Here is a 14,797-nt window from a genome sequence, read left to right on the forward strand (position 1 = left end):
ACAAGGATAATTTCAGTGATTACATTATAACCTAAAATGCTGGCAGTCAATATCTGGCACTATCAGATAGGTGGGATCTCTGATGATAGTTTATACAAAACTATTAAATCAAATGGTCCCCCTTACAATCTACACAGACTTTGTTAAGAAAGTTATTTCTAATTTTTTGGGCTGCAGCGGCAAACTTTGCTACCTTAATTGTGATTGCTTTACTATGGTCCACCAGCAGATCACAGATAATGTCTCTAGTGTGCCAACCCGCTCTTGCTAACAATAGTTCCTTTAGAAAACACTCCCTGATTTCTTTGTACAGAGGGCAACGCAGAAGATAATGTGCTAGGTCTTCGATATCCCCCGAGCCACAAAAACAGATCCGCTGGGCATGGGGGACTTTTTTATACTTCCCCTCCAAGAAAGCAGAGGGCATTGTCTGAAAACGAAGGGCAGTAAAGGCCTTTCTTAGGGCAGGAAACGATAGGTCAAGCAAATATTGTGAAAAGTACTGTTCTTTCTTAATAAGACTAAACCATGGAGAGAAGGCCTGTAATTGACTAGCTATTGCGTTTCCTTGGGCATCAGCCTCATAGATTCTATCTCCAATACTCCTTTTGTTATTAACTAGCAGTTCCTGCACCTCCTTGGCATAGAGCTGGGACAAAGTTAACCAGTTATGTGCCCATCCACCCTTTTTCAACTGTTCATTGAAACATTGTTTAGCTAAGTTATTTTCATCTAGAGTCATTAACTTTTTCCCATAAAGTATAATACTCTTGTGGATTCTTGACTTGAAGGAGGGCAAATCCACCTCCATTTTTAATAAGGCAGCGGGAACCCCTACTGGAAGAGCTAACAATTCCTTCAACACCATGTTCTGTACGGTCTCTACTCACATATTAATAAATAAAAGAAAACGTAAACCTTCCAATTCTAGTGGGAGGAAATATACATGTAATGGAAAACACAATTTATTCCGGGATAGCAAATGACAACACTGAAATGAAATGCGGCAAGCGTGCTAGACTGAACACAGCCTAAGAAGATTAAGGGAATAAAAGAAACTGCAGCAGATGAGCTGATAGAAAACAAAAGCTGCGTTCTGGAAACTAATTCCTATGTTGCAGCATATTTCACAACCTATAGATTAGAGCAAAGTTCTTTAACTAGCAAGTCAAATGTCTATAGCCCCTATTGCTCACTGAGGTAGGAAGACAGCAGCATTCAATTTAATCACAAAAGGGAAAATCTCTTTGCATTTGATTATCTGAAAGACTCTCCAAGATTTGTATAACCCATTTCTCTTACAGACCACAATAAGGTTAACTTTTGATTAGGAACACTTTAATTTTTTCTTTATGTTTAATAGGACTTTTGTGGAAACACACATGAAGCTCTGACCAGCCATTCTTTGTTGTTACTGTTTTCTACAGACGAAAGTACAAGAAATGCAACACAAAAACTACCGCAAAAAGTTTTTTTTTAAAAAAACTAGACCTCCCAGAGATAAAGAGGACACAAAACATTTCAAAAGGTACCTACCAGACCAAATTCATTTGCATCTGAATGATTTTGGAAGTAGCTAATTTATTTTATTATTAACAATTATATACCATCTTATTTGCTAAACACACACACACACACACACACACCATCAAGCAATTTAAAACACTAAAAATAAGAACATTAAAACCAGTAAACATTAGAACATTAAAATGACATAATTTAAAAGAATAGATTAAAAACATGCATCTTCACACCCTTTCTAACAGCCAAAACATTGAGAGCCAATTATAGTTCTTGAGGGAGCATTTCCCACAGTTTAACAGTACATCCAAAAAGGTGACATTGAAACTACAATGTGTTACAAACAAAAAAGATTCTCCCTGCCACATGCCTGTTTTATTTTCTAGCTCCACTTCTGCTTTGGGGACTAAATTTAGGTAACTAAGACACACAATCTGATGACACAGGATAGACAGCTGGTGGTATGTTTCCTGGTAGGTGTAAGATCAGTGAGTTGCTGGTTTTTCTGTAATGCTGAAGATCTTACTACATTCTACTCAGATGAATCTACAGCTTTTATTTTCATGTTCTCTCTTCTGCATGGAAATAACTTCTTAAAGCTGGATTTAAAAGTATAATTCATTATTTTAAAAGATCTATTTTTCTATCACTCATTCTTCAACCACCAAGATATTGTTAAAGAGATAACCATCTGTTCCACCTGAAAGAACCAGCACAAAAGGATGACATTGTTCCAGCCCAAGGAACACCAGTAAGATCCTGCTGCTGTGCATAGAAAAATAACATTTGGCAGCTAACTAACCATAGAGTACTCTTTCAATATATTAGCAGCAACAATTTTTATACTAAGAAACTTACTATAGATCCTTATTAACCTTTTTTTAAAAAAACTTTTTGGAATTTTTTAGTATTTTCATACTTCATCTAGCTTATCAGATGTTGCATTTTCCATTAATTTTCTTTTCATGTTTTATACCATCCACAGGACCTGCTCAGAGAACATGCTAAGCCATAGTTAGGCTGCTAAACCTTTTGCAGCAAATGGTTAGCGGGTGTGTTTAAACTGTGGTTATGTAGCCACCATGGCTAGGAATGGTTCACACGGCATGCTAAGTCATGGTTCACATGACATGACATGCTAAGCCATAATGTTTAGCTCAAAATGCTTAACCACCGTGGCTTAGTGTGTTGTCTGAACGGGGTCAATATCTGCTCATCAAAAGCCTGTCAGAATATGTTAATTATAGACCTATATTGTAGGTGATAGATACGGTACAGACTTGATTTCTAAATAATTAAAAACAAAACAGATATGGTACCTTGTTAAGTTTACCAAGAGAAGATATAAGATCTGCCCATTCACTTGAAGATTCAAAGTTCCTCAAAGCTTTATCAATTGCTGAAGTATAGTTTCTGTATCTATAATCACCAAGCAACTCCTGCTCCTCAGGGTCCATTTTAAATTTTCATTGCCAAAATCTTCTGGGGAAGTAAAACAAAAACAAATGAATAAAACTGTGATAAGTATCTCAATGACATTTGACATATTGAACTGGTTTTTTGGTTAAAACTATATGCAAACATCCCTAATGAGAAGCAGTAAACATAAAGTCAACATTAAGAAATATACTATTTTGAGATGCTGCATAAAAAGTTGACCTCTACAAAAAAGTTGCAGTATTAATGCTTTGGAGCTGTAGTTCACTACTCATAATCTATGAAAATGTCAACCCAGTGCACGGTTGCAATGAAAGACTAACTCCATGTTAGATATAATTAGGATAGGAATTGAAAATAAAACTGCCAATATCATACTGCCCTTATACAAATCTGTGGTGTGACCACACTTAGAATAGGTCACCACACCTAAAAAATGATTTTGTAGACCAGGCAAAAGGACAAAAAAAGGGAAACTAAAATGAACAAGGGCCTGGGGCAAATCCCCTATGAGAAATAGCTTCGGCTATTAGGCGGTATAAAAATGTAAATAGTAAATGTAATAAATAAATAAATAGTTATAAAATCTGGGATTGTTTAACTTATTAAAAAAGGCAAGTAAGGGGAGACATGATAGAGGTGTATAAAATTATGCATGGTGTGGAGAAAGTGGATAGGGAGACATTTTTCTCACACTTCCATAACATTAGAACCCAGGGAGCTGACTGGTGGGAGATTCAGGACAATTAAAAGGAACTACTTCTTCACACAGTGCATGATTAAACTATGGAATTCACTTCCACAAGATGTAGTGATGGCCACCAATTTGGATGGCTTTAAAGTGGGTACATAGAGGAGAAGGCTATTATTATTATTATTATTTATTTATATAGCACCATCAATGTACATGGTGCTGTACAGAGTAAAACAGAGTAAAACAGTAAATAGCAAGACCCTGCCGCATAGGCTTACATTCTAATAAAATCATAATAAAACAATAAGGAGGGGAAGAGAAAGCAAACAGGCACAGGGTAGGGTAAACAGGCACTGGGTAGGGTAAAACTAACAGTATAAAGTCAGAACAAAATCAAGTTTTAAAAGCTTTAGGAAAAAGAAAAGTTTTTAGCTGAGCTTTAAAGCTGAGCTATCAAAGGTTATTAGCCCTGACGGCTATTTGCTACCTCCAATATCAGAGGCAGTATGCCTATATACACTAGCTGCTAAGGAACTTGGGGGCAGGAGAATCATAGAACAGCAGGGTTGGAAGGGGCCTACAAGGCCATCGAGTCCAACCCCCTGCTCAATGCAGGAATCCACCTCAAAGCATACCTGACAGATGGCTGTCCAGCTGCCTCTTGAAGGCCTCTAGTGTGGGAGAGCCCACAACCTCCCTAGGTAACTGATTCCATTGTTGTACTGCTCTAACAGTTTCCTCATGTCCAGCTGGAATCTGGCTTCCTTTAACTTGAGCCCATTATTCCGTGTCCTGCACTCTGGGAGGATTGAGAAGAGATCCTGGCCCTCCTCTGTGTGACAACCTTTTAAGTACACTGTTTATTATTATTATTTATTTATATAGCACCATCGATGTACATGGTGCTGCACAGACCACACAGTAAATAGCAAGACCCTGCCGCATAGGCTTACAATCTAATAAAGTTGTAGTAAACAATAAGGAGGGAAAGAGAATGCAAACAGGCACAGGGAAGTGTAAACAGGCACTGTTGCATTCCCATCCTGCTTGTGGGTTTCCCGTGGGTAGTTGGGTTGACCACTGTTTGAACCACATGCAGGGCTAGATATATAGTTATTGTGTATTTTGGCCATTTCTTTCAATGGGTTCCAGATGAACCTCTAGGTAAACCTTTTCATGTGTACAGAAAGTAGTAGTTTGTTCAATAAAGATATCACTCCACTGTCTTAACTCCAGAAATTGCACACATTACCTATCTCACTATGATTTTATTTTGTAGAATAATTGCAGTAACATCTAATTATTACACTGAAATGTTTTGAATTCATGGAGCCAACAGTCATGGAACATGCCCACGCCTGAGAAGTTAATTGTTAACTTTCAGGTGAAACAAAACCAAATCTAAACGGCAAGAGCTGCATTCTTAGATTAAGAAAGTATAACATGCTTTTATTTAGTCAAAGGTTTTATGAAAGTATATTGGCCAACTTCATTATGTGTTTTTTCAAGTATATATTTTAGTAGTCAATAAACCTATCTGCTGAACCTCTCAGTGGCTTTTAGTACCACCAACTGTAATCATTTTCTGGAATGCCTGGCCAGCATGGGACTTGGGGGCACCATTTTGCATTGGTTTTCTTGATCAGCAGAATGGCAAATCAGGGAATAGGTGGTCCACCCTGTTTTGAATGAGGTTCCATTCTCTTTAGGATTATTATGAAATGCTCTGTGTTGGGGAGAGATGTGCCCTCTGCTTGGAAACTGCAGTTAGTCCAGTAAATCTTTGGCCTATTAAGCTAATTATCCTGGTTGTGCTTTTATATTGTATTTTATATTATGGTTTTATACTGTTGTTTTATACTTTGAATGGTTTTAATTTTTGTGAACCGCCCAGAGCGCTTCGGTTATTGGGTGGTATGGAAATGCAATAAATAAACAAATTGTTTTATATTATGCTATTTGATCCTTTTTAGCTGGCCTGCTGCTTTTATCTGCTCTTTATTTTGCTTGAATGGTTTATTCTGTTTCGATATAACTGCTTTTATTAGTGCATTTTTAATATTGTAATTGTATAGCATTGCTTGAGCATCTAGTGCGGAAAGTCAGGATAAACATTTAAATAACTACTACTACTACTATTTGTATTTATTTATTTAAAATATTTCTTGCTGGCCTTTCAGGGCAGAAGCCCTCCCAAGGTGGTATTATACAATAATACCTCAGAACATTGTAGAGACAGAAGTGGTAAAGGTAATAAATCATCCAGTATTTAATATTTCAAGTTCTTTTACACTTTCAAGAGTGATATATACTATTATATTCATTACTGTAATATAACCTATCTGAAATTCTTTGTCTTGGTTTTAGTTCAGATCTACTGTTTTACTGAGGCTAGAGATAAAATGCTAGGACTGATTTTTATCAATGTATAATTATCTAACCAGTTGAGTATACATTAAAAATCATCTCACTGGGCACTTCTAGAAAGCTACATCAGGCATTTCCCAAAGGCTTGGATATCTGCCTTACTGCAGAGTAATAAGACTTACTGCAGAGTCATATTCACACAGTCAGTTTTGATATTATACATTTCAAGGAATATTTGCTATTTTCACTTAGTATATCCTCATAACAATACCATCTGGAAATTTTGGGTGAAAGAGAGCCAGTTATGCCGAGCCACGAAATTCACGTCACCGCCAAGCAGATATTTTAACCTGTGTGTATCTCACACAAGTTCAACAGTCTGGTCACACTGACATAACATTATCTGTTTTGCCCCACTGCTTTAAAGAGGGATGGAATGAACATACATGGTCTGTCTTCTGAAGTCAAGGCCCTTACCAAAAACAGCTACCATATACTGATTTTAAAATTGATTGCTTTTAAATTTTATTTTGTAAGCCATCTTGTGCATCTGACAAAAATGTTTATCTTCTAAGATTGCATCTGTGAGTTCAGCATCTGGAAGTTCAGGTGTACATCTCTGAATGAGTGTGCGCACACACAGAGAGGCCGCTCCCACACACACAATTAAAAGTATTCAAGACTTGGCAGGGGCAGAGATGAGGAAGAGAGGATACAGGCAGGAATGATGAAGTAAACACTGGTTCTTCAAAGGCTATTTGGAAATCTTTGTGATCTCCTAGAAGCCAGAATGAAGACTGAGAAGGAATGTAGCAGCACTTCAGCTGGCCTATGTACTAGATTGTCTGCAGTGGTTGTCTGACAACCAATGTTTTATCAATAAAATGACCCTTCCACCACTCTAAATTATATGACTGAAATAAAGAAAACTCAGGGTAAACACAAACTGGATTTTTATGTGGAAGAACTGTGAACTCCATTCAGTTCTGGTACTCAAAATAAATTATCGGGCTCAGATGTTTTAAGAACATAATAAGGCCTATCTAGTTCAGCATTCTGTTCACACAGTAGCCAATCAGATGCCTATGGGAAGCCCATAAACAAAACACAAGCATGTTTTGATACTGCCTCTGATACTGAGGATAATATATAGTCGTCATCATGACTGGTAATGATTGATAGCCTTATTCACCAGTAATTGTCTAATTTATGTGTATATCTTTTGTACCATGATATGATTGGTGGACTTCTATTAAAAAAACAAAATAAATCCCACAAGCCTGAGGTCTACCTATCCCTGCTGTTGAGGCAATTGTGAACAACTATTTTCTTACAAACATCTCATAGCAAACTGGCAGAATTGCTCTGAGGACAGACAATTGGATGGATAGACCTCCATATTAAAAGAGTGGAGAACAATGTTGGGAACTGCTCCTAATCCAGATTTTTTTTATTTATTTCACAGCTGTATATCACTTTCCAATAAAATCATTAAAACATTTAACAACAAAATAAACCAGTGCTCAACAAAAAAACTTATATTGGTTAGGTCAAGCCTCAAGGAAAGACTGCTTATGTAAATAAATATCCTGTCACTGAAAATGAACTTGATGGTCTTTTGAAATCTCTAAACATTTACAATCTTAATTACTAGTGTTCTAAATACTCACTGGCAGCTTGGCAATTCACCCATTACCAGGTTACAACGTCAGTATGATTCCTATGCCATACACAGTAAAAAAGAACGCAGAATGTTCATTAGCTGCAGCTTCTGGTATCAGATTAAAACACTATGGTATAAGAAGCTGCACCTACTGGAATTCTTCCTTCCTTATGACAATTGCAGACACAGGAACCATATTTTGTTTAACCCAACAATTCAACTTTTCTAGCCCACTATATGCTTGGTGTTCTTGGGGTTGGTCACATCACAGAGCCAGTGAGGTGTAGCAGTTAGACTGTTGGACTGGGACTTGGGAGATCCAGATTCTAGTTCCCACTCAGCCATGAAGCGCACTGAGTGATTTTGGGCCAGTCACCGGGCTGGTTTGCACAGCATGGCTAAGTCCTCATGGATTATTTAACATACAATGAGCCATGGTGTATGCTGGGCCATGCGGCCACCATTTTAAACCATTAACTCTCCTACTGATAAAGGGTTATATGAGAATTGTTTAACCATTAAAGAGCCTATTGTTGCCAGGTCTGCACAACATGGCGCAACCCCCAATCCTGACTGTTAGAGCAATATGACAATGGAACCAGTTACCTAGGGAGGTTGTGGGCTCTCCCACACTAGAGGCATTCAAGAGGCAGCTGGACAACCACCTGTCAGGTATGCTTTAGGGTGGATTTCTGCATTGAGAGGGGGTTGGAGGTTGGACTCGATGGCCTTATAGGCCCCTTCCAACTCTACTATTCTATGACTCTATGATCACCCCGATACTGTGTCACGTGAACCAGGTCACTGACTCTCAGCCTAACCCACCTCACTGAGTTGTTGTGAGGATAAAACTGAGAGAAGGATCATGTATGCTGCTTTGAGCTTCTTGGAGGAAAGGTGTGATATTAATATAACAAATAAATAAAATTGTGGCAGATCTGAAAGCAAACAAGAAACACAGAACTATTAGGGGCTCTAAGCAGCACAGAATAAAACTAAGGAAAAAGATACCTGGCAGTTGGTTTTATAATACAGTTTTTGACTGATGCTCCAAGAGACGTTTATATTAGTAGACAATAAAATATTCATCCAAATACTCACTGCCATCTTCTCTCCATTTGGCTTATGGACAAGGAAAGACTGCAGCATGTGGCAGTGATGCATTGCCCTGCAGAAGTCCACCAGTTCAAGACAGCCTGTTAACTGGGTCTGACAGAACTTCTCTCAGCTCGCCAAGACATTCTCTCTCCTACCCACCACCACCCACTTTCGTTTCAGCTGTACTAAACAATAGAGGCACACAGTGCTGTGCAAATAAGACAAGGTGGATAAAGAGACTGCCTGGATTATGCAGTTAAGAGCCTTTTCTCCTGGCCTTTGACAGGCTGCTGCTCCCACATGGCAAACACAACAGCTGTTAGGCAGCAGTATCAACATAACAGCTGGACAACAAATAACATCACATGTGTTATGTGATCGTACAACATGTTATGTTAAATTACATGTTATGGTACAACAGCTGGTACAACACAAAACGTAACAGCTGATACAACATGAAGCTTGCAGAAGTACCTTGGGGTAGGAGACAACCTGTAGAATCTCAGAAACCGTGAAATACGCACGTACATACGTACAAACCCATGTACATATTACACGCGTAGGTTTAGACATCTATCTGGGGCTGAGGAAGGAGGAAGCCAGCACTTTCCCATCCGTCCACCTTTTCCTCCCCAGGCACAGTTGGGAAGAAGAGCTCATATCATTAAGGCTGGGAAGGCATTATTTCTCCCTCGCACTTGATGTTCCGAAATGCACCTGAAGGTGAGGCGCGAGGCAGGTTCGTCTCACCGGACAGTGGGGCCCCTGCTCTGCCTCCCTCAGCAAGCCCCGCAGCCTTCTCACGCAGTCACCGCCCAGGGAGCAGGGAGAGGAGCAAGGCGGAGGCGCTGCCGACTGAGCTCCCTCAATGCGGCAGCAACAGCAACTGCCCTTCCACGTTCCCTACTCACCACCTGCGGAGGAAGGTCGAGCGGAATGCCCTGACGGCTGCTCCCACCCAGACGGAAGGCGCTGCTACTGCAGCAGCCGCTTTCCCCGCGGCGGCTTCTTCCCCTGCTGCGACGACGTGTCCCAGAACTGGGCGGGGCCGAGGCAGGCGCCAGAGTCTACAGGGAAGGCGGGCGGGAGCAGAGAATGGAATATCCCGTAACCATGGTGTCCGGGCCAGGGGAGGTGTCACTCCCTCCTCTTCTCCCTCCTCCCGTTCTGCAGCCAGCTGGGAATGTACCACTTCGAAGCGCGGCGATCCGAACAGCGGACGATAATGGATCCATTTTCTCTGCAAAGGACTTCCACCCACCTTCATTATCCCCCTTCTCTCAATACCACCAAGGATCCAGTGACTTGGACGTGGGTCTGTTTGGAGTTCAGACATGAAGACACATCCCTCCCTCCCTGGCGACATGGTACATCCTAATAGCGTATGCATGAGCGTATCTCAAGTTCCACCTGGTGGCGAAGGCATAGGCTGCAGCCAAAGCGGCCAAGTTGTTTCCGATGAACTTATTGCGGTAACGCCTGATGTTAAACCGCTGAAGTCAGATTGGAAACAACATCAATCTGTATAATTAAAAGTAAAGCTTAGTTTGAGCCAGAACTCAAATGGTTCAATCTCAGGGCACACTGTGAAGGGCGATCAGTTCTGGAGCATATAAATAACAATTATGGTTTGTTATTTATATAACACTATCAATGTATATGACATGTTACAGAGTGATCAAGGTATCTCCTGTCAAGAAGAGCATACAGTATGCAGTGGGGTGATGAGACGGGTTCTACCATTCTTCTCTTCTCAGTAAGCATAGCCTTCCATCACTTTTCTTGGATGGTGTGGTTGGGCTCTGCTCCTCCTTTTAGAAAAATACAATAGCAGGAGTAGATAACCCCTGGTGCCCTCCAGATGTTTTGGACTACAACCTCCATCACTGCTGACTATTGATCTTTATATATTCTTTATATTTTAGCTGCTGGAGCTAGCAGGGATTGTAGTATCTGGAGAGCACCCAACTGCCTACTGCTGTACTATATGTACTCCAGCGCCAGGTTTTGGAGGGCCCTTGGGCAAGACACACTCAATGGTCCCCCTCCCTCAGTGAATCGGTCTTCACACTTCCATTGTCACCAGCTGCTCTTGCTCCTCATCCTCGTCCTCATGATTGCTACCGCTTGCTTGGAAGGCAGTGGCCTCTCTTGGTCCTCTTTCTTACCATTGTCTGGGCCAGAGAAAAAGGCAGGTGAACAAGTAGCTTTCAATGGTGAAAAGGAAAAGCAACTCCAAGGGGCATTTCTCAGTAGTCCCTGCTGGGCTGTGGGCCCTCACCAGGTGCCTGACCATGCCTATCCTTGATGCCAGCCCTGACTATAGTACAACACAGTGCCTGCGGGGACCTCCAATGGCACCCATGAACCTCTCCGCTTCCTGCCCCCTTAAAAAAAAAATACTTTAAAGAAAAACTTTGAAAGATGTTTGGGCAGTCTTCTTTCTCTCCCTTTCTAGCTTCTACCCTTGCTCTTTCTCTCCTCTTTGCCTTGCTAGTTCCCCCTCTGAGCAGGATTAGAAGGCATTGACAGCAATATCCCCTGTGAACTTGTCTAATCCCTTATTAAAAGCATTATTAGTGGCCATATCTGTATCTTTTGTAACAAATTCCATAGTTTAACTATGTACACTTTGTAAAGGAGTACTTATTTTAGTCTTTCCTGAACCCACCACCACTCATAAGACTATCCCAGGCTTTACTGTTACAAGAGAGAGAGAGAGAGAGAGAGAATGTTTTCTATTCACTTTTCTTCACACCATTCATAATTGTATACACCCCAAGGAGAGACTAAAAGTTCAGGCAGCATTGTTGATCCAGATCAGCAAACCCAGTTCTAGTTGCTTTTGTCTCCAGGGACAGGTAAAACCGATGGTTCTTAATTCCCTATTCCAAACCAACTCACCCCCAAATACTTTTCATTACAACATTTCTTTTTCTCCAGCTACTGTGAGGAATGTAGCTAAACTCCCAGAGAACAGGAAAGTCTCTCTCTCTCTCTTTTGTCTCTTTCTCTCTCTCTCTCTCTCTCTCTCTGTGTGTGTGTGTGTGTGTGTGAGAGAGAGAGAGAGAGAGAGAGAGAGAAAGAGAGAGAGATGTCAGCCTTGGCTCCACTATGCCACTGCTACTTCACAACAATTAAAACTACAAAACACATTATAAATTACAATATAAAATGTAAAAACATAACTTTCCCCCAAAGTTCTGCCTTTTAAAGTTTTTAATGAACAATAAGTGGAAAGCTTCAATTAGGAAGAGAAGAAGGATCTTGGTAAGGCCAGCTAGCCTTCCTCTAAATCAGCCTTCCCCAATCTGGTGCTTTCCAGTTGTTTTGAACTTAAACTCCCAGCAGCCCTAGCCAGCATGGCCAATATTCAGGAATTCTGGGAGTTGTGGTCCAAACCATCTAGACAGTGCCAGGTTGGGCAGGGTTGCTTTTAAAGTTATTCACCTAGCAGCTACCCCCAACTAACCCACCAAATACACAGGGGGGCAAGAGAGAAACTAGTCCACTGTGTATTTTCTCCAGTGGGGGCAAAAAGCAGGGTTTGGGGCAAGGTGTGTGTGAGAGAGCAGCAATGGCTGGAAAGCGTTAGACATCACCTTCCCACAAATTCTTCCCTAACTCCCAGTTTCAGCCTGGAGCCTTACAGGGATTTAGTAACAATATATTTAAAAAGTCTGTATACAGCTTGCAAGTGGAAAGTGCTAATATTTTGTAGAACCACAGTAATCGATCTGTTTCCAGATGACTGTGGAAAAGAATTTCCTCAACATTACTGAAGGGTCCTGGAATGGTATGGTGACAAGCTTAACCTTGCTCTCCTCTATCATTCTGCCTTCCTGGATCATGCTGTGTCCTTGGGGAATTCATAGACAAGATTCACCTTATCAAAGTTTATGATAAGCTATCTTCAGCTGGAGCTAATAAAGACAATGCATCACTAATTGAATCCCTTGTTGCACATCTGCCACAGAAGTTGAGGGAAAGGATTTTTTTTTTTAACCCTAGGAATCTTCTTGCTAGGGAGCTCCTGTAATCCAAGAAGCTACCCATTACCCATCTACGTAGTCTAGAGCAAGTATTATACGAGAAACAACATTCTTCTTTTTATTTCTTTGACTGATTTTGTTGGGAAGATAAGAGGTGAGTGTGTGTATGCTGGGAGTTAGAGCTTTATCACATCAGCGTTATACTGTGCAATCACTGCGAATTGCATGCAAAGGACTCAGAAGTTTTCCACCTTATAATCTGCTTTGATTGTGAAGTACTCCCATCCATCCTGCCTTAATTGTGCAATAAAGCAAAAAGATTCGCCATATTTAGCCCCTACGTTTTGAACATATCTTCCGAGCCACTGCTGGGGTGGAGGAGCAGGATTTTAAAGAAATGCTTACATCTGCGTAAGCTTTAAAGATAAAGACACCAAAATTGGCACAGTAATAGATATTAGGAAGAGCTTTAAACATACCAAATTTGAATTGAATTGGGTCATCCGTTGATTTTTTAATGATTTTTTCACATTTCCCTCCTTAAACTCACTTCCTGGTATGCAAAGGATCACTGTCGCCCGGTAGCAAAAACAACAACAACAACCATGAAAGCTTAGCGCTATGGGGATAATCCGAGGGAAGCAGGTACGTGGGATGAAGCTTCTAGACTCACCTTCTTTCTTGCTGTATGTCCCCCCTCCTTTATTCCCCAGCACCATCATTGGTTTAATAACGGGGCATTCCTTATGCTAGCTTTAATCTAGCAGAGAGGGAGGGCTGTGGACAAGGCTGTCACTGACCCCATCCCCCCAGAACCGCCAGTGGTAGATTTATGTGAGCATAACTGGGGCCTCCAAGGAGCTTCTCTCTGTCAACAGAGAGCAAGCTCTGTACAGCCACACAAAATTGGCTCAAACAATTTAAGCAAATAATTATTTGTCAGATTAATATTCAAGTGTATGGAATATATTAGCCAAATCTGCATTAGCCAATGCATTTCATTTCTTTAATTCCTCATGCATAGCAATTTGACACATTAATTGGTAGTTTGACAGGTGTAATATGTGGAGATGTAAAAGGAGCTTTTGCTCTTCCTCACTACAGATGGGAGCTAACAAAAACAGGAGTTAAGAGCTTAATGCTTTTAATGGTAGATTTAGCAGACAGCTGATTTTCAATATGGGGCCTTATATGGTTATTTTCTTTATACTTTACCCGTATTGGCATGTTTTTCTACACCTGCATGCCCTTCTTCAGCCAGCCCCTATACATATAAGATTTGGAGCATGGATTCCAGAGAGTTAACATTTAGCACTTATTGATTGATTGATTTTACATTTACATCCTGCCTTTCCTCCAAGGGCCTCCTCTTCTTCCTGTGAACTAGGTTAGATTGAGAGTCAGTAACTGGGCCCAAAGTTACCCAGTGAACTTCATGGCTGAGTGGGGACTAGAAGTTGGGTTTCCCTAGTTCCCGTGCATCACTCTAATCACTATGCCACGATGGCTCTTTGCGCACTAGAGATAGGATGAGAAACAACATGAGAGCAGTCACAGGGAGAGTAGTGTGCACAGAGTGGTAACGGAACGGAGAGCACAGTGCTTAAAATGGCATTATGATTTTAGCTGATTATTGAGCAACTGGCAAGACCAACACAATATACCCATGCAGCTTCCTGTTATCAGTAACCCTCCTCATTTACAGCCAGCTGCAATATGGCAGATAATCCCAGGAACAACCTCACCAATGACGAACTGTTTTTTCACTAACACATACTGGTCATGAGGCCCAGCAGCAGCAGGGGGCAAAAGGGCCAATTAAACTGGAGTCTCAGATCCCTCATCTGGAGATCTGGCATAGCTCTGGGAACTCCCATGCCATTGTTGACCCACCCAGGGCAACGTGCATTCAGGAGAATACCAGCTGCTATTGTTTCTCATCTTCTTTCCCATCATTGCTACTAGTTGCTTGCTAGGCAGGGAGTCAGTTAAGTGGGCAGTGGCATCTCCTCCCCACCACTGTTG

The 14,797-nt window shown here is 41.0% G+C and overlaps 1 protein-coding gene across 2 annotated transcripts in view; it reads right to left on the bottom strand.

Moving 5' to 3' along the window:
• DOP1B (DOP1 leucine zipper like protein B) overlaps positions 1-9,783 on the bottom strand; it is a 67,091-nt gene extending 57,308 nt beyond the window's left edge. The window contains exons 1-2 of one of the 2 annotated variants that reach the window (XM_063126657.1): positions 9,692-9,783; positions 2,841-3,003 (exon numbers count right to left, since the gene is read on the bottom strand). In XM_063126657.1, coding sequence (XP_062982727.1) covers positions 2,841-2,978 — 138 coding nt within the window. In that variant the 5' untranslated portion in view covers positions 2,979-3,003; positions 9,692-9,783. Of the gene's footprint in view, positions 1-2,840; positions 3,004-9,316; positions 9,363-9,691 lie in introns of those variants that run through there. The other variant, XM_063126658.1, reaches the window with a different exon arrangement.
• Positions 9,784-14,797: the final 5,014 nt, after the last annotated feature.

Source organism: Elgaria multicarinata, chromosome 5 (assembly GCF_023053635.1).
Source record: "Elgaria multicarinata webbii isolate HBS135686 ecotype San Diego chromosome 5, rElgMul1.1.pri, whole genome shotgun sequence".
Classification (NCBI taxonomy): Eukaryota; Metazoa; Chordata; class Lepidosauria; order Squamata; family Anguidae; genus Elgaria; species Elgaria multicarinata.